At 36.2% G+C, this 21,015-nt stretch overlaps 2 protein-coding genes across 3 annotated transcripts; one reads left to right on the plus strand and one right to left on the minus strand.

Moving 5' to 3' along the window:
- Positions 1 to 316: 316 nt before the first annotated feature.
- Positions 317 to 6,368, minus strand: LOC106917663 (uncharacterized). Of its 2 annotated transcripts, XM_088014106.1 has the most exons (10): positions 5,727 to 6,368; positions 4,450 to 4,480; positions 3,934 to 4,331; positions 3,776 to 3,829; positions 2,483 to 2,734; positions 1,440 to 1,493; positions 1,229 to 1,267; positions 1,034 to 1,072; positions 903 to 943; positions 317 to 823 (listed from the first exon to the last, which is right to left on the minus strand). In XM_088014106.1, exons 1-9 carry the CDS (start codon positions 5,758 to 5,760, stop codon positions 921 to 923), a joined length of 924 nt encoding a protein of 307 aa, XP_087870232.1. In that variant the 5' UTR covers positions 5,761 to 6,368; the 3' UTR covers positions 317 to 823; positions 903 to 920. The 2 variants fall into 2 exon arrangements, with proteins under 2 accessions (XP_087870232.1, XP_087870233.1); XM_088014107.1 differs by lacking the exon at positions 1,229 to 1,267 and having other exon boundaries at positions 5,727 to 6,265.
- Positions 6,369 to 6,523: 155 nt separating this feature from the next.
- On the plus strand, positions 6,524 to 19,579 carry LOC106917675 (meprin A subunit beta-like). Its single transcript, XM_014986829.2, has 15 exons — positions 6,524 to 6,833; positions 7,162 to 7,180; positions 7,294 to 7,320; positions 7,437 to 7,462; positions 7,556 to 7,640; positions 7,930 to 8,047; positions 9,570 to 9,748; positions 9,920 to 10,138; positions 15,463 to 15,624; positions 16,490 to 16,717; positions 16,819 to 17,271; positions 17,376 to 17,549; positions 18,317 to 18,419; positions 18,593 to 18,637; positions 19,070 to 19,579. Exons 1-15 carry the CDS (start codon positions 6,765 to 6,767, stop codon positions 19,146 to 19,148), a joined length of 1,986 nt encoding a protein of 661 aa, XP_014842315.2. The 5' UTR covers positions 6,524 to 6,764; the 3' UTR covers positions 19,149 to 19,579.
- Positions 19,580 to 21,015: the final 1,436 nt, after the last annotated feature.

Consider the following 21,015-nt stretch of genomic DNA (forward strand, 5'->3'; position numbering starts at 1 on the left):
GGCCATCAGACACTAATCAGTCGGTCTAATCAAAGTATTTCTGAGCTACTGTTAGTGTTGCTATAAAATGTGCTTTGGGGAAAAAAAATCATAGAGTTCAGAGACTGGTTTAATAGATTCACTGTGACACTTTAATACACTTTATGCTTCATTGATGCTTCAAGGAAGCAGAGTTTTGAACAGTGATATCTGCCCACACAGTAATCTTGTTCTCATTAGAAGTGATTTTGTTTAATCAATAACTCAAAAAAGTGGGGAATATAAATATAATTATGACTTACTGAAACCACAATAGCTTTAAATAACCAAAACCATATCATGTTGGAAGTATTTTTATTGTTTATTAATTGCAAATAGTAATATGTCAATAAGACTAGCATGCATTTAAAAATTAAGTAAGCGGAAAAATTTTGTGTTGACATAGCAATTGATTGATTAGCAAATCACAGCAGTAATAAAAAGTGTGGTTAACTGCAAAGAAAAATACAAATCCACAAGTGGAAAATAGCAAGCAACAAAAAAAGAATCAAGGGAGTAACAGTGTCTACGGGAGAAGTTTCTACCTGGATTTACTTTAATGTTTTCATCACATTCCCTATAATGTTAACAAATACAAAATGGTGTTACTGGAAATAATTAGAGATTAAAAATATCACAGCTGACTTACTTTATTTTTGGGATTATTTGATTTTTGAGTTTATTATGCATATATGATTAAAAAAAAAGAAAATGTCAGACAAAAAAAAATATCAGAAAATGCAAAGAATTATTTAAGAATCCAAATCTATGAAAAATTTAACCAACCATCTTGATTCTTCCAGACCTGAAAATAAAAATTACATGTAAGCACAAGTGATGACCATCTAATAGCAAGTTCTGTCTTCCCAACCAGGCACACTCACAATGAAGATCACCGTGATTCAGAGCAGCATCACACCAGCAACTGTAAAATGACAACACAAGTCAAGTTGAGTCAAAGCAAAAACAGAAAGGTTAGCGGATTCATCCCACCATCAAGATCCATAATACATACCAACCATACACATGAGTCCAGTAAGTAAATGAGTGGGACCTACAAATGAAGCAAAAATAGCAAATAGTATTGGAACAAAAACTAGATGTTAAATACATTTCCAAAGGCATTTTGAATTGTTTTTTGCTTGACTACCTTCTGAACAGCCCTGCTGTTTGTCTCAGGGCTCAGTGGGAGAGAAAGAACCATACGTACTGATATCAGTTCTCTGTCCAGCTGTAAATGGCTTTACACCTGCACAGACAATGCCAGCTGACAATGCCAACCAGCATTGCCACCCTTTATTTTCTGCCACATTGCAATAAAAGAAAGAGCTCTAGAAAGCTGTGCTTTTATGACAATTATCACAGTTAATTTCGATGACGTGCAAAGGCCAATAGTGTTGTGATCCAAACCGTATACATACTCGCTTTGTTAGCTGGTCCATTAGGTGCAGAGTAAGACTTCTGCTGCACATCACCTGAAGGCAAAAAATGAAACATAAAATTGACATGAATGGACAAAAGAGTTGACAAGAGAGGATATTTTTTTTTATTCTTATCCTGACAGAACAAAATAAGAAAGTTTGATATGATAAGTCCAAACGTATAACTATTGTTTTGACTTTAGAATGCATAAGAACTGGTATATCATATATTTTATTCAGTTTACTTTAAAATGGTGAAACTGTGATATGAAATTTCAAATCTTTCTGGACTGAAACGAGTCCCCAAAGTTTCAACACTCTAAATACGTCTCCATTTCAATATTCTTTGAATAAATGATTAAAACATGAGTTAAAACTGTAGAGAAAAAGTTAAATAAGTGGAAAAAAAAATGTAGACCTAAAACCAATTAACAGTCTCAAGTAAGATTTGTACAAAGACACTCCTCGTCTAAGCTGAGTGACCTTGAGCTATGTTGCAAAGAAGATTAGATAAAATTTACAGATTCTTTCTATTAAAAGCTGGAACAGAAATATCACTATACACCTGCAGCAATAATTGCAGCAAAAATATTTTTTACAAAACATTGACTCAGTAGGAATAAACACAAATGTATTTTTTTTTGTAAGAATGTTGAAACAATATCTCTTTTACACACGACATTGTGTTGTCTGTTATATGCTTGCATAATTTCAGAAATTTGTGATACTTTACCTTAGAGTACCTTAGAGGTTATACAGGATGAGAAAGCAAAACACTTCAAATATGAGATTCTACCAAATATTGTGTCCAAGTGGCCCTTTGTGATTGTGATACTACGCGTGCTGATATTGCGATAATGATTTGAGTTTGATGTCCTGGGCAGCTCTAGTCTATTGCATAAGTTTGTGATGAAAATATGTCAACACATAAAATGTTCAAGGAGTTAAAAATATCACGAAAGGAACTGCAGCTAAGTTCCTTCCATAATAAGGAACTCAGCACGTATGCCGAGTTCAGCATAAGTGCTTTATGAAATACTTACACCCTTTAATGATGTTTGTGATTCTTGAGCCATTGCAATCCTCCGCCTCAAATGTTGTGATGTTGTTGGGACAGTAGATGTTCACGTCTGACTGAGACCAGCACACAAAGCAGTTCTGTGTGATTGGAGGGGCTCCAGAACACTGTGGGATTTCTTCTTCAGTGGGTCTGTCATAGACCAGGCGATCATTTTTCACATATATCGTTATCAGGTTTGGACATCTGGCCTTGTCCATGCAGGTGAAGCAAGAGCCTGTGGGTCCAACGTGAGAAAATAAAACAGTGACTTAACAAATAAAAACAACTAACAAACTCTTTTACTCAAACTTTCCGTTTTACGTTAGCACATCATGTTAAAAAGATGTTAAAATAAGACAAGTCTTAAGATAAGTATCATGGCCAGTACTAGTTCTGAGTAACAAGTTTAAAACTAAATCTTGTAATTTTTCTTCTTTCTTCAGATCTGGCAAGACCCACATAAATACACAAACATATAAATATAAAGTCAACATTTCTTTGGAGAACATATGTGGTTTTTATACAAAAACAAGAGTATACACTATGCAAAAAAAATAATAGTTGCTAGTGGAAATGTCTCATAGTTTGTGGTGTCATTTTATTTTGCAATTTAATTTGGAGAGTAAAGCAGCAAAGTCTTGTTAGGAATGAGAGTTAATCAGTTAATCTTTGACAGCCACAGATCATAGAAAGGACTTCTCTTAAAACTCTACTTGTATTGCATAACGCAGATTTCAATCAACAATTGTCAAAACAGATAAAATATAAAAGACTTGATATCACATCAGTTTACATACCTACTACCTTTAGTAGATGCTTCATCATTGTTGGCTACAAATCAACTTCTTGAAGCTTTTCTAATAGTGGAGTAGAGGAAATGATTGTTGTAATTTTACTGTCGGGCACTGACATTCCCGCTCTAGTTAGTATACATCCCTATCCACACAGATGGCTTCTTCCTGTCTTCATAAGAGAATATTTTGGTTTTCCTAAAGGTAAGAGTGAATGATAGAATCTCTGAATTTTTCTGTCAAATCCTGAAGGTTTGAACTAAGTCATAATTAGTTTTAGCTTTCCCACTTTAATTAATGATTGGGTCATTAACCTTAGTATATTTTATTGAAAGTGGTGAACCTGCATTATTCAATGAAGATCAAGTTTACACTTAAGCTAGATGAGTATAAGCCATATCACTGCTTTAATAATTATTGTTTTGTAAGTGAAATGTTTCTGGTGGTTTGAAGTGGAGTATATTGAAAAGTTTTTAAGAACATACCAGCCGACGCATCACAGACACCAACTAATTGCATTGTCATCATGGAACAACACACTGTAAAAACAGACAAGAAATACGATGTGTGTTTATTTATCATGCATACTGTTTCTTTAACTTTGAGCACAGGAAATATAAATAGATTTCTAACTTCAAACTACCAATCAAGGTTTTCCACTTTAATTTTGTGCTGTAGCGATCAGTAATTCTTCTCCCTGGAACCCTCAGATGATTCTTTTGAATTTTTTCCCGAGCTTTCTGTCTCGGGCGGCACGGACCGAACACTTCTTTCAGTCCTCCGTCCATCTTTCCTGGAAATGGTTGCTCTTCCGGGTCAGGGCTTGACTCCTTTCTCTTTCTCGCTTCACCCAACTCTTCCCCGGTAAACGCATAGTTAGGCTCAAACACCACTGGCATTTCCTTCGTTGTCAGCTCGGAGATCTCTGCCTCAATAAACATGGGTCTCACAGAACTCGTTTTATTTGCATTGGGCAACCCACGTCCAGCAATGTAATTGTCGCTGGGGACGTGCTTCATGTCAGCTGAGAAACCTGCATCACTGTAACAGACAAAGAAATGTGTTTGCACGCAGTTTCATTTAGAAAATATTAGTTTACATTTGAAAATGCTGGCATTTATCAAAATGAAAGTAAAAGGAAGACAATGGATAAACATACCCACTTTCCTGGGTGTGAAGGCCTTTTCCACCTTAAAAATGAAAACACAATATGGCTAGGATTACTAGATTACAAAGCAATAATATTCAAAAGCATTTATTTAATATTCTGAAAAGTGTATAATAAATAGAGTAGAAGAAAATATTGTAAAAATGTGACACTAAGAGAAAAAGAAATGTTAAAGTTAGAATGGAACTCCCTAATATCTGTTCATTTGTTACATATGTTGAGCACAAATTAGTAGAAACTGATGGTCAGTGGATGTAAGGTGCTGCTGAAAGTTTAAATAGTAACACTAATATCTCCAAATTAAATCAGATGACTTAAATTTACCGAGCCTGGTTCTGCTAAAGGTTTCTTCCTGCTCAAAAGAAAATCCCCGGTTGCCACATGTTTGCTCTTGACTGCTGAAAAGTTAATGACGCTGCATTTATTTGTGCCTCCTGACAAAGATTATATTTTAACTGAATATGTTGTAATTGTATTGTAAATTTGGACTGCAATTAAAAATACATCTCTCTGTGATTTGTGTGATTTGAATATATATTTCATAAACTCGCCTTCAGATGACATTTGAGACATTCACAATAATTCCTCACATAAAGGAAGTGAAACCTTTGAGAAAAGTTAAGAATGCACTCTAGAAAATTATCTAAAAGGCATTTATTTTTCGTTACTTTGATCCATACAAGACTTATTCAAACCTTCTCTCTTATTCTACGATTCTAAATCACGTTCTGGCAAAGGAGTAGTCGCTTTATATGTAACGGTAGAAAAATACACTTTATGGGTCCTCTATACAGCAGTGACATAATATTCACTCGTATAGGCCACATAGTTTTTAAAATAGGCCGATGCGGGTAAATGACGCAGTAAAAAATGATTTCTTAGAAAGTTTTAAATCGTAGGAAACTAGAAAAATACTTTACAAACACACACATCTTCTATGTGAAGTTAAAACAGAGGGATTTGGACAACATAATGTGTGAAATAAAAGTCAACCGCCGCCTATGCAGCCTGCAGAGTTCAGGCCGGGGAGTTCAGGCCAGGTAGGCCTGAACTCTGCAGAGCAGAATAAGTTTCTAACTTATTGTCTCTTTTTATTGTAATACTGTAAGACTAACCCGAGAATAACAATTATGTATAACACATAAATTAAGGTGTGTTTCATAATCGGATACATAAAAAATCACCTAGTACCTGTTCAAGTCGGGAATGAATGAAATCATCAAAAAGTAAACTTTCGTTTATTCGAAAATAAATATTAACAAACTTACTTTCTGGTTGTGGTTCCTCGTATGTGAGAGCCATTTTAGCAGCAAATATGCGGATTATGACTGCAATAAAAACAGAAGGAAGGGAATTAATGTGAACGACGGAGTTACGAAGTCAAAAACGCCCTGCTTCCGCTTGTCTTACTGTCACAATCGCTGGAGTTGATATTATTTTTCTGTGCAAAGGCTCCATCTGCTGGAGAATTGAAGCGTTGACTTTTTCTCTCACTTTATCGTAAAACAGTCAGTTACGACACTTATATAAATCGTCACCTTCCTAATAGTTTTTTTGTTCTCTTTTTTTCTGTCTTCTTTTTTTTTTTTTTTTCAAAATCACTTTTGGGGGGCGGGAGGAATGACTTAAGCCACTGTGAATTTAATTTAAGTCTTAATTCTTTGCCTCCAAAAATGAAATCAGTTGCAGCTTCTAAAGCTTTAGTATTCAATTCAGCTTGTATAATGTCAATTCATAACACATACCATCTCAAGGCATTTCACAAAAAGAAAAAAATAAATAAATCAGTCCTCTGACACAGCTACTTGTGTATTTTCTGATTTGCATTAGTATCCCAGGGCCTTTAACTTACAGGAAACCAGTATCTTCAAAGCTAATTTCTGCATATGTTAAGATTGTCATTCTGTAAGGAATCACCATAAAACAATAAGTTCCATCTGGGTACAAACTTCAAAACCTAAAAAGAAAACAAATTTGAATAGTTTTTTGGTTTTTTTTCTCAAAATTTGATTTGACTAAGTTCAGTTGGGTGAACACAATGTAAATGAAAGTATGTGGTGAAAATAAAACATTTTATCTATGCAAATTTGATCCATAAAACATTATCCAGGAAATCATTTGGGCTACTCTATCAATCATTAAGTTTTGTTTAACCTGGAAAATATGCTGTTTTAGATAAGGCAGCTGAAGGTATTAAAGGTCCACACAAATAAGAGAGAGGCACAGTAACCCAGCTGACTGGACTGTCTGATTGAGGAACACCTTGATTTAAAAATTTTAATATTTAGGTTCAATCCAGACATATCATGAGGGTAAAAAGCTACATTCTTCTTATGCTAAACTTGGCTGTTTCATCAGCACACTCCATCCCAGAGGTAAGTGTTTTGTCTATTGTTGTGCTGCCCTATAAAATGTAGCATCTATTTTCATGTTTTAGAATACGGTTTAAATGATCTTCTTAAAATTATACTGTTTTGCATTTTTAGTGTGTTATATCTCTATATAAGTAATACAGGGATGAATGAATACATATCTACTTCTAATTATGTCTTTTAATTAAAAAAAAATCCTTTCACTTAAGTAGTGAAAATAAAAATTTTTTCCTTGACCTTAAGTAGTCTAGCTTTGAAAAAACAGTTTATTGTATATTAAATTGTTTTAGTTTTTATTTATGTATTAATTTTTTTTTATGTTTAAATTCAGGTGGACGCAGAGATAGTGGGTAAGTTCTCCCATGGATTTTTTATTTTTGTTCATGTTAAATAGCCAAACTCAATTATTTCAAGTGATGTCTTGAATTATTGGGAACTCAAAACAGGAAATCTTCTTTTTTAGATGTTGGCGAAAATAGCATCACAGAAGGTAAACTGTTTTTGTTCTGGTAAATTAACTCTGATGAGGTTTTCATGTCACCCTGTCATTAACAATACATTTTAAATAATATTTCTGTATTAATTACCTTCTATGGTTTCTCTCAGATTTAACACTTGATGATATCCGGGAGGTAAGCTCAGTACTTTTGCAGGCAGTCTAGTGAGGTGTAATTGAATGCATTCTGGGGTTTTAAATGTTTTTGTCTTATGCACTGCTAACTCAGCCTTCAGATACTCAAAGGAGTAGCATTCTTCCTGGGAACAAACTGTGGACTTTTCCAGTCCCCTATGTTTTGGACAAAGGCCTTGGTAAATATATTGTTTCACTTCTACCAGAATATTTGTGAATATTAGTGTATTCAAATTCTTAGGATTGTCTTATTGAGGTGCAGACTTTCATTTTCATTTTAGACTTTACAGATCAGTATCAATAAAACTTTGTTGCCTCACAGAAATTGCAAAGGGAAAAACCAAAAAGAAGTTGCATAATATTCAAATTAATGGCTTTAGAAAATTATTCTTATTGTTTGACGTATTATCTGAAATAAAATGAAAAAAAAAGTATATTCTTTTCCTTTATTTTCATGTAAAATGAAAGACTTGAAAGCTAGAGGAGTCATCCTGAGAGCGTTCGACCAGTTCAGGGTGAAGTCCTGCATTGACTTCAAACCCAGAGATTCTGAGGAGTTTTACCTTAACATTCAGAAACTAGATGGGTACGTATATTATTTCTTTTTTCCTTTCTACCTTTTTTTTTAGTTTCAAATAAATACATTCCCACTGCAACCTAACCTAAATTGAAAAATGAAACTTCAACTAGAAAAATAAATTATTCATAACCACATGATTCAAGCTTCATTTCAGTAAAATCTATTTGTGCCACTTCCTGACATGTCACTAGTAATTTGGAATTTGTACTTAGCTATTCTACTTCACGTTCCAATAACATTTATGCTTAATAAATAAAAATAAAAAATCTACTCAAATGGAATGGTAAATGGCCTGTTGTTATAGCACTTTATCAAATTCAGATGGCACTACACTACATTTAGTCGTTAATTCATTCATGCACACATTCACAAGTTGATGGTGGTAAGTCATTGCAGCCACAACAGCATTGGGGCCACTGGGCCCTCTGACCCCACCAGCAGGCAAGGTGGGTGGTGACTTGCCCAAGGACACAACTGAGATAGACAAAGTGAGGGTTTGAACCAGTTAAACTCCTACCGCCATCACCATCCTTTGTCCCAGAAAACGTACTACTTACCAGAGACAGTGTAGACATGAATCTGTCACTATATAAAATCTGAAATCTAACATACAAAAATGTTGCTCTAAGAATAAAATTGATCAGTTTTAATGTATACAGCTTCACTAAACCACCGAGAATGAAAGCTTCACTGTTAAACATTATACCATGCTGGTTCAAATCAGTTATGTTGAAATCAGTATGATATAATGTTTCAAAAGATAAACAGCATTTTATTATGCTTCTTTTGAACCAAATGAGAAAATAGGTCAACCAGGAAATGTAGCGATGCCAACTGCACTATCAGTTTTGGGGATTTGCAAACATCATTAGCTAGAGTTTATCTTTATTATTGCAGGATGAATAAAGATAAAGTCTTTATTCATTACGGTCAATAATCTTCCTGGTATATCATAAATATGTAGCGTCATATATGAGATAATCATATCACAGATGGGCAGAGTTTAATTTAGACTTTAAAATTCTGGTCTTATCTCAGGGATTTTTGTTTTATTTGTCATAAAGGGCCTCTGTGTTATATTAGACTTGTGCTAACCTGGCAGTGGGAAGATCAATCTTCTATGGTTGAAGGTAAGATGTAGTAAAAAGACAAACTCAGGAAGAAAGTAAATTGTGATGGCATCACTGTTGTGTTGCAGAGTTTGCCCATATATGTATTTATATTTATTTATTTATATACAAAGCAACAAAGACCATCTCTCATTAAAAATGCCAACCTTGCATTAAAGTGTCATTATTTACAAAATAATGCAAACTTGGTACTGGACTTTCAAGGCAACTTCTAGAGTAACTTTGTATTAAAAGTGTTATTAATTACAGAATGACACTTCATGACAACAGTCACATTCATAAAGACTGCTTTGTCATGTTTATAGCAGTGTCATGTCAGTCTTATCTACACCCCATCGAATAAAGTGTTCCTGGAAATTTTAATCCAGCAATCACTGATAAACACTTTTCCATTGTAGGTGTTGGTCATATATTGGCAGAATATTTTCCAATGGACAGGACCTCTCCATTGGACAGAACTGTGATTATGTTGCAATTGTTGAACATGAGATCCTCCATGCTCTTGGCTTCTACCATGAACAGTCAAGATATGACAGAGACAATCATGTGCAGATTGAATACAGCAACATCTTAGCAGGTTTGGCATTGTATTTCTTTTTAACTGCTTTGATATCTTCAGTTGAAGATGTCTAATGTTGTATACTCATTAACAAGAATGTTAAAATTTCAAGTATTTGTCTTTATTTTACCTATTTTTTTTCTAAAAAGCATTTTGTACTAATGATGAGTTTTTCTCATTACCATCCAGGTAAGGAGCATAATTTTAGAAAGGTTGCCAGTCAAGACAGCACCACCCATGGAAGCCCATATGACTACATGTCAGTGATGCACTACAGCAAAAATGCATTCACCAATGGCAATGGCCCTACAATTATTACCATAAATCAAGCATTTCAAGATTTGATTGGTCAAAGAGTGGAAATGAGTCCTAGTGATGTCCAAGAGCTGAACCTTCTCTACAAATGCAGTAAGTGCTTAAAGATTGTTGATTATTTGCAGGGATGACTTTTTAAGATTACTGAAATCAAACTGGCTCACTGTCTACTGATTTCAATTTAACTGGTTTAATTGTACTTTTCAAAGTTCAGACGCATTTTGGTTACTTAGAAGATATATTTTATTTTTGCATAGTTCAGCTTGCAATAGACATTTGTAGAAGAATTTGTTTTTTTTAAGTCAACAAGCTGTTTTTTGCTTTAAACAAAGCAGAATTGAACAACTGAAGTTGTTCAATTCTGCTTTGACTCAGTCTCTGGCAGCTGAAGGAGGAACAGCTTATCCTGCTCTCTCCCGTCCTTACTGATAACTTTGCCTGTGAATTATTTTTAAAGTCACAATTTTTATGGTCATATTTACATTATCGACATAATGACTGGATTACTTCAGACTTAAGGACTGGGAAATTTTTTCACTTTTATTTTTACCTTACTTTTCTTCATCTCCAAGTTGAGCTAGGGCAAAATGCCCCCGTCCGACCCCAAGGACATTAACAGTATTCTACAACGACTTCAGTTTTTAGAAACAAAGATTCAACGGCTAGAGGTGAACTTTGAGATCAATGCTACCTGTGGAAATGAAACAACTCTTCCTCAAATCAGCGGTGAGGTCGTACACCCCGCACCAAGCAGCTCACCCTGGATCGCTCAGGGCGCCAAGCCGAAACAAAAAGTCTCACACTGCAGATCCCATGAGACGACTAACAGGGAGAACACCTCACCTGGACGAAACAGCGTGGCCGGCTCTGAGCCGAAACCCACCTTCAACTTCAACACCTGCTCCGCCAAAGAACAGCAAACAAGCAGCTGGAACCAAAACGGCTCCACCGACCCCGCTCCCAAGGACAAAGCGACCAGCCCAAGCCTCAAAATATTCCAACTCCGTGGGAATCCCACTGAAAAACAGATTTTCTGCACTCCAGCCTGAGCCTCTGAGTGAAAACCCACCTTCAAACATCAACAACGAGGCGAGACCAGCACATGTACCCCACAAAGCTCCGAAGGACAAATTGACCACCAGGAAAACGAAAGGTATGCAAAGAGTGCTTATTGTTGGAGATGAGACAATAAATGGAATCAGTCATGTTTGCAATCCCAAGAAAACGAGAGTGGTTTCTTTTCTTGGTGACACTGTATCTGATTTGACTTGCAAAGTGCTCTCTCTAACCGCTGATCAGCCAAACATGGAGACTTTAGTTGTGCATGTTGGAGCCAATGATCTGGCAAAGCAAAAATCGGAGATTCTAAAATAGGACTTTAATATTCTTCTGGACACTATGGGAAAATTAAAAATGAAGTTATTTCTCAGCGGTCCAATTCCATCGCCTCAATGGGGAGACGAAAAATATTCCAGGCTGGGCATGATAAACAAATGGCTGATTAAAACCTGCTCTGCCAGCTCAGTGACCTTCATCGATAACCTCTGGATCTACTGGCAGCGCTTTCACCTCTTTGGAAGAGGAGGACGCAATCTTAACAAACATGGGATAAGGCTGCTCACTGCAAACATTTTTCATTTTATCAACAAGAACAACAATGTGACCATCGCTTCAGAAGAACAGGCGATGGAGGAACATCGCCTGTTCCTCCAGGCGATGTTCTTGGATGTCTGACTAGGATGGAAGCCTCTGCTTATCAAGAACAAACTATTCCAATACAAACTGATAGAACGACGGGGGAAAGAGCAACTGGTTCCCCTCCTCCTTCCCCTCTCCCTCATCCTTCACCCTCCCTTCTCCTTCCCCCCTCCCTTTCTGCTCCTACACTCACTCACAAGATCAGAGTTTCTCAGGAAGTCAATCACTAAAGAGAGTCGGGCTGCACCTGAGCCGCCTGAAGATGCTGGTGGAGGATCCGGGTCAGAAAGGAAGGCGGACGGACTCTTCCTCCACCAAGCAGGATAGTATGGATCAACAGGTTCGCCTCGGCACGACTCTCCCTAGCGTTAACGTAGCAGGCCTCACTTCATCTAAGCCACCTGCCTCTGACCTCCCTGAGGATCCAGCGCTCTGCATTTCTGAGGTCTGAGACCGGGGTCCAGATATTATTTTTACAACCGTCTTCCACCAGAATGTGTCTGGCCCCCCGACATTTCATAGCAGGACATTACCTGTCCGGATCACTAGAAGAAAAGTTACAAAAAACAGAAATACAAAAAGCAGCGGTCTTAATTCAAACCTCAAACTGATCCCCTGCCTACAGGAACCTCAGACTGAAGAACTTTCAGCCCCCAAGTCACTTAAACTGGCTCTTTTAAACACCAGATCTCTCTCTGTGCTAAAGCTCTATTAATTAATGATTTCATCACCGAGCGTAATATTGATGTTTTATTTCTGACAGAAACATGGCTGAATGACAATAATGAAGCAATCATACTAACTGAATCAACGCATCCTACGTACAATTTTTTAAGTGAGAATAGAAAACACAAAAAAGGAGGAGGCGTGGTTTCAATATTTAAGAATACCATGAACTGTAGTAAAATCTCTTTGGGTAATTTTATGTCTTTTGAGTATCTTGGAATTGAGGTAAAAGGCCACAAACGAACTTTGATACTAACTTTATACAAAACCCCAACATATGAGGAAAATTTCTTTATGGACTTCAATGAACTTCTATCTCTCATATGCATTGATTACGATTGTTTGATAATTGTCGGTGATTTCAACATTCATGTTGACAACCCCAAGACCGAGGGGCAAAAAAGCTGTTTAATATATTAGAGAGTTTTGGTTTAACACAACATGTCAAACAAGCAACACACACTCATGGACACACACTGGACCTGGTTATCAGTAAGGGTGTGAATATTTCCAGTGTCTCTGTAACTGATGTCGCCCTGTCGGATCACTTTGCTGTTATCTTTGAATGTTCTTTATCCATTAACCCACTTGGACAAACAGCTACTATCACAAAAGGTACTTTCACAGAAAACACAGCAGAAACATTTAATCAAATCTACTCTTCTTCCTCGCCCTTAACCTATAATGACGTAGATAAGTTGGTAGATGATTTTCAGTGCAAACTTTCAAAATCCATTGATTACATTGCTCCCATTAAAGTGAAGGTTGTGACTGGTAGGGAGAAATCTCCATGGAGAAATGCACAAACAGTTCTGTCTGCAAGATAGCTTTGCCGTAGGACCGAACAGAAATGGCGTAAAACTCAACTACACGTTTATTGTGACATCTACAAAGAAAGACTACGTAACTATCACACAACACTAAAACATGCAAGAGAGGCTTTCTTTGCAGATGTCATAAACAAAAACATTAACAACGCTCGAGCTTTATTTGCTAATGTTGACAGGCTCACAAATCCTCCTGTGATGCTGCCACCTGAACTTCAATCTAATGTCGCCTGCAACAAGTTCTGCAGTTTCTTTTCAGAGAAAATTCAAAAGATCAGAGGATTAATCTGCACATCCACTCCAAAGCCGGTACCAATGCTGTGCTCAAACAAAACAAATAAAACAAATGCAGGAAAAATGACCCAATTTCAACTACTTCATTATAAAACCCTAGAAGAAATTATAAGTCAATTAAGCTCCAGTTCCTGCTGTCTGGATGTCCTACCCACACATTTCTTTAAGAAAGTCCTGCCTGTTGTTGCTAATGATCTGATCCAAATAGTAAACTCATCACTGTCTTCAGGTGTTTTCCCCCAGGCTTTGAAAACAGTAGTTATCAAACCACTTATAAAAAAGAGCAATCTAGACAAATCACTACTGCAGAGTTACAGGCCGATCTCCAACCTCCCATTCATCAGCAAAGTTATTGAATAAGCAGTTTGGATGATACACAGCTCTACATCACAATGTCACCAGGTGACTCTGAACCCATCCATTCACTGAATAGGTGCTTAGAACAGATAAATGTGTGGATGTGCCAAAACTTTCTCCAGCTGAACAGAAACAAAACTGAAGTTATTATCTTTGGACCTAAAGAGGAGCGAACTAGAGTCAATGCACAGCTTCAGTTATTACAACTAAAAACCAGCGATCTGGCCGAAACCTGGGAGTAGTGATGGACAAAGTCGGCCTTCTATCACCTGAAGAACATCTCCAGGATTAGAGGACTAATGTCTCAGCGCGATCTAGAGAAACTCATCCATGCGTTTATCTTTAGCCGCATTGATTACTGCAACAGTGTCTTCACAGGTCTGACTAATAAATCAATCAAACAGCTGCAGCTCATCCAGAACGCTGCTGCTCGCGTTCTCACTAGAACCAGGAAGATAGAGCACATAACACCAGTTTTAAAGTCCCTTCACTGGCTCCCTGTAGCTCAAAGAATAGACTTTAAAATACTGTTGTTAGTTTATAAATCACTGAATGGTTTAGCACCACAATACATTAAAGATCTATTATTGCTGTACCAACCGTACAGCAATAACAGCAATAACGTTCTGGTCTGCTTTGCATCCCCAGAACCAGAACCAAACGAGGAGAAGCAGCATTCAGTTTCTATGCACCACAAATTTGGAACAAACTTCCAGAAAACTGTAAAACAGCTGAAACACTGGGTGCCTTTAAATCCCACCTGTTTAGAGTTGCTTATGGCTAAATTAGGATTAGAGTGTTGGTTTTGATGTCTTCAATGTATTTGATGTTTTTAATGTTTTTATCTGATGTTTTTAATGTTTTTATCTTTTCTTTTTATCTCTTTATTACTTTCTTTTTATTTCTCTTTCTCACTGTTTCCGAGATGTTAAAGTCCTTGTCAAACAGCGTTTTGACTAAAGTCCGAGATGTTAAAGTCCTTGTCAAACGACGTTTTGACTAAAGTCCGAGAGGTTAAAGTACTTGTCAAACGACGTTTTGACTAAAGTCCGAAAGGTTAAAGTCCTTGTCAAACGGCGTTTTGACTAAAGTCCAAAAGGTTAAAGTCCTTGTCAAACGGCGTTTTGACTAAAGTCAAAAGGGTTGGAGACAGCTTTTTATTTCTCTTTCTCACTGTTTGCGTTTTAATTATGTTTTTTTTGTGTTTTTTTTTAACTCTTTCTCACATGCTGTTTTTATTTTAATTATGTAAAGCACTTTGAAATGCCTTGCTGCTGAAATGTGCTATACAAATAAAATTTGATTGATTTTGATTGATTGATTGATTTATCATCCCTCTATTCTTTTAATTTCTAAAGTTTAAATAGTTTGTATGTCATAAAAGGTGGTGATATTTTCTCCGAGTAATAATACAGTAATGATCACAGGAAAATATCGACCAAACTGTTCTTGTTGATTCTGACATCAATTCTGTTGCCAATTAAAAATCTTTTATTCATATTTCTACTTTCTCAGATTCATCTGTGACCTTCAAGTTTTACTGTGGCTTTTCTAATAAGGATTTATGCCAAATGAATCATTGCTCACAAAGTGGGAATGGCTGGGAACTGGTTACAAAAGCTAATGGGGGTCCAAGCTCCGACCACACCAGTCTACCAAACGGAAATGGAGATCAAGGTAAGCTTTCAAATCTAAATGGCAAATGACAAGTGGCCTGTGCTAGCATGGCTCTTTTTCATGTCCAGAGGACCCAAAAAAGCTTCAGTCATTCATCCATCCACGCCCTCGTTCACACACTGATGGTGGGAAGCTACTGAATTGTAGCCACAGTGGTCTGACACTCTGACAGAGGCAAGGCTGCCATTAATCGCTGCCACCAGGCCCTTTGACCCCCACCTGCAGGCGAGGCGGGTGAAGTGTCTTTCCCAAGAACACAACAATAGAGACAGACAGACTGGACATCGAAGTGGCAACCCACTGATTACATGACGAACATAAATTATATTTATTATATAATGTATTTTTCATTGTTTTTCTCATTTCCTTACAGAAAGATTTAAATAATTCTTTCAGAATAACCATTATTATGATGAAAAAAAAACTATTTTAAACCTGAAAATGTAAATTATTTTGTAAATAATCCATCAGGCCTCTATTCTTTTCTGACACATGTAAGTCCTGCATAGTGTTTCTAATTAACTCTAAGAAATTAAATGAAAACTGTTCATATACATTGAACTGTCATGTTACATCTTTGTGGAAATGATGGCACAGGAAAATGTACCCCACAAACTGATTATACTAATAATCTTTTCTTCTTTTTTGGGGGGTCAAGCAGTATTGTAACAAACACTTTTATGTCTCAATCAATAAATCTTTGACTCTTTGACAATTAAAGGTGTTTTATTTTGGTTCCCTTCGTTCCACTGCAAGCTTTGCAGTATAATTTACCCCAGAAGTAGTTGAAATGTCTTCAGTCACAACATTGTATATGTCAACTTGAGGTGGACAACATTTAGTATCTTCTTTTGTATCATTTCAGGTGAAGAATTGGGATTTTTCATGCATGCCAGCACAGCATCAGGTCAGGAGGGACAGTCTGCTCGTCTCGAGACCAAGATCATGCGTCCTAGTAGGAGATGTAATATCCAGTGTCTGCAGTTTTACTATTATCATTCTGGAAATAAAGCTGATGAACTGAACATCTGGATTAGAGAGTTTGATGAACAGGACACCAAAGGAACTCTCCGCCTCATGGAACAAATCAGTGGTAGCGTATGAACACTAACAAAAACTAACTTAGAAACTATCAATGTCTACATTTGTTATGATAATATGCATTTTCACCTGTTTCAAAATGTCCCCCTGCAGGTCCTCCAACATCTCACTGGAAGCTCCATCATGTTTCTCTCAATGCCACCAAAGACTTCCAGGTGGTGTTTGAGGTTCGGAAAGGAGCGGGAAGCTCTACGGGCGGCTTCTCAGTTGATGACATCAACCTCTCTGAGACCGAGTGTCCACACGTGACCCTTCAGATTGATGAAATTGAGGAAACGCTAAGCACAAGTGCCTCAGGAACCAGGATATACAGCCCACGACGATACTCCAAAGAAGGCTATGCTTATCGAGTTGCAGCAATTCTGTACAAGACATATGTTGGAATGTTTGTGCAGCTCTTGTCCGGTAAATACGATAGCCAGCTGACGTGGCCTTGCTTGCAAAGAGAAATGATTTTCACATTGCTGGATCAAAACCCCAACATGCAACTGCAAATGTCAAAACAACAGAGCTTTGCTTCTCTCCAGACTCACACGAGCTCTAGCGGTATGTTTATGAAAAAATCTGAAAATTATGGCAAAATAACGTTCTCCAGGTAAAATAGTACAATCCATATCTCATGTTTATCGTACATTTCTTCATATACACAGGTACTAATGTCTGGGATAATCCTCGTGAGACTGGAACTGCTCTTTTTTATGAGAATGGTGAGTTAGTCTACGGTGGACTTCTTTATGGATACAGGAATTTTGCAACTTTGGAGGAACTGCGATCCAGAGAGGTCCTAAAGGGAGGAAGTGCTATTTTCATGTTTAACTTTGAAGGCAAGTTGAGTTTTTCTTTGTTAAAAATAAATGTGAAAGGAGCACTGTGGTTTCATTGCTGTGATTGCACATATGTGTTCTCTTAAAGCTTCAGGTATCCTGACTTCCCTAGGTTATGCTTCAGGGCTCCTGCTTTCAGTAAAAATAAAAAGGTTCCAGTCTGAAAGAAGCAACATATCATAAAAGGATCAAAGGAACACAGTGGACTTGTTGAAAAAAATAAATGCTTTTATTTTAAATAGAGGTCTGAATAAAATGAATACTGACCATAACATTGTGATCGCATTCGGTCTTCATTAGTACTGTTGTTTACTGTTTAATACACTTCTGTTTTTTGTTACCATGACAAAAAAATAAAACAAGCTATTTGTATAAAAAAGCAAGCAAAAATAGGGAAGTTTGAATAAAACACTTAATTTTCGAAGAAAAAGGTGGGGCTGGGAGGGCGGGTAGCAAATGATATACCTGAAGTCAAACTCATTCTTAAACCATTACAGTATTTTTATTATTTTAAGAATATCAACTTATAATAATACTTATAATATTGTTTTATTTATTTTGGTAAACCAATCATAACACTTGATATCCAAGCCATATTTAAGCTTTATTAAGGCATAACTGACTGATAAATACCAGTTACTTTAAACAAAGATAACGTCAACAATGACATCAAGATACCAGTGCATTGAAACTAGTGATTTGTTGAAATAGTTCAACTAACTGAACTTGCATTTGCTTTCTGTAATGACTGTTCTTCCTTTTAATAGATCTCAATCCACTAAACACTGCATCAGTTCTTCCATGTCCTCAATTAAGACCAGTGGACATTACAAATCCTCCCCCGAACCTGGATGAAGGCCCATGCTCACAGTGAGTGACTGTTGCAAATTACTGATAAACTATCAGTAATCCCACCATTGACAGAAAGATAGATTTCCTAAATTAAGTCTTTACAACCTGAAGTGCTGCATGTAGTGTGTCTGTAATGGATGAACTGTAATAATTCCCTCTGCTGTTTTTGCTGTTTCCTTTTATTTTTATAGGCCCCCATCTTCCATCATTCGACCTCTTCAAGCTGAAGACGACAGGTATCCTAAGATAAAATTACACACTTTAGATATCTAAGAATTGTTACAGTAGCAATTAAAAGTTGTCAAAAAGATTACTAGCTAATTAATCAATGGTGACATTTTGAAATAGATATCCTTTTTGCAAAATTATTAATGTCACACTGCACAATCACACACTAAGCTTCTTATGTCTAATGCTATGGAAAATGTACACACTGACTTTACCACTCAACTGTGTTTAAGTGATTTATGCTGCCCATTTATTTGAAATCCTCCTTGTTTTATTTTATATTTTGCTCTTTTGGTGACTCATCATTTACACATATCAAAGGCCTCATAACTCAAACACAGTCTTTTAAGGGAAACGTTTTGGTACTTTACATAGACATATCTTTTTTTTGAAAACTATTGAAAACTATTGTACAATAAATAATTTATTTACTTTTCTAGCATACGTGGATTCTCTGCTGCTGTGGTGCCCTACCCGTTCCTCATCTTCCTTTTGGCTGTGATGCTTCTGGCGCCGTGATGCACACATTTACATTACATCGACACCATTACTAAAATCCCTGTTTTTTCTAACTACTTTATGTTGTTTTGTTTAACATGATTAAAAGAGGCAAGCATCATGAACAATTATTTTTGAATAGATGTGGGTCACAATTTACAACAGTTTTGTATGTTTTCAAAGTGTAATCCTGAAATTAATTTGTCAGCAATATCAACATTTGGTGATGGGTTTTTCTTTGAAGCATTCAGATTTTATTTTGGGATGTTGTTTAGACAATACTTGTTTGAATCCAGAGTTTCTTTTTGTGCATTAATTTTGTTATTACAGGCTAATTATGAGGAATTGACAATATTCAGATGTCATAATTGCATAAAATTGTCTGTCAGTAGCATATTTTACAATCATTCTTGGTGCTACATTCTAATAAAAATAGGTTAAAAAAAACTAAATGTGTGGTATTTGTTGATTTAAACACATTTATTACAAATTCACACAATCGTCAACAACTATATTCAGTTCAGAATAGCTTATAATGCTCCTTTTCATACAAAGTGTTTCAAAATAACAAAAGTTAGCAATTAATATGTGTGGTCTTAAGATGTTTACAGAGTAAATAGATGGATATTGCGTAAATGACACAATACAAGAATACCAATAATGTTTGGTTAAATATTTTTCATAACACTGCGTGTTTAATGCCTAGGTTCTGTTAGTTCTGTTGTTGGAAACATTTAGAGAAGTAATTAAAGGTTAAAATCATTTAAAAGAGGATATATGGTTCAGTAAACAGACATCGTTGGGAAGTTAGAATACATGACAAATAATAATAGAAAAATGTAACAATAAAGTGGAATAATTTTTTTTGACATTTGATAAATACTTCCCTATTTAGCTTTTTGCTTGAAGTGTAAAACATGTCTTTGTCCTCAGTGCCAATCAGTTTTATGTATGTGTGTATATTTGATCTTATCTTCTGTTTTCCTAGGCAAACTTTACTAGAACCAGGTTTACAACCTATTGGCCCAAAAGTCTTTGTGTTACAACTTCAGAGAAGACAATACTCCATTACACTGAAGTTAGGGGTTAGTGGTGGGGATTGGAAAACATTAAACTCAATGTCATGTTCAAGAAACCAGTTTTCAGTGATTTGACCTTTTTGAAATGTTGTATTATATGGAAGCGGGTTCAACTGTGGTCATAAAGGAATGGATCTGGTCAACAACAATACTAAAGTAGGTGTTGGCGGTTTTAATTGTACTTACTTTGTACTAAGCCACTCAAAGTCCACCAGGAAAATATCGCCCGAGTCATTATACCACCACCCGGACAACCTTTCATTTTTATGCCAAATTTAAACCTCACCTGCAGATTATTTTTGACTGAAGTAGACTTACTTAACCAATCTGTCATTGTCCAATTTTGCTAAGGCTGTGCACATTGTGGTTTCAGATTTAGCAGACAAGAGACACACTCGATTTGGTCTTCAGCTGCTGTATCGCAACAGTTTCAATGTTTGATAAATGGTGCCTTGAGAGAGATTTCTTTTATAGGTATTAGCAAGTGTTTTTTGGAGCTGTTGTTGCCTTTCTATTGTCTCTAACAAATCCAATCATTGTAATTGGACCTTTGACATCAACCTAGAAAAGGTGTCTGAGGGCATCTCCTTTGTGATGGCAAGTTTTTAAAACATTAAGCTTCTGGAAGTTGAAGTTCTGAGTGTTTTCCTGAGCAGTCAACAGCAGCAAAAAAGATGTGACCTTTACACATTCTTATGTTCCCTTGTCTCAGCCAAACTACTAAATCTAAAAATAAATGTATCCCTTATATCTGGATAATTATTTACAGTTATTCATCAATGTCCTATTTATCTATCACATTTGGAAAT

This window comes from Poecilia mexicana, unplaced genomic scaffold (assembly GCF_051168715.1).
Source record: "Poecilia mexicana isolate PSO_F unplaced genomic scaffold, ASM5116871v1 scaffold_16, whole genome shotgun sequence".
NCBI classification, from domain to species: Eukaryota; Metazoa; Chordata; class Actinopteri; order Cyprinodontiformes; family Poeciliidae; genus Poecilia; species Poecilia mexicana.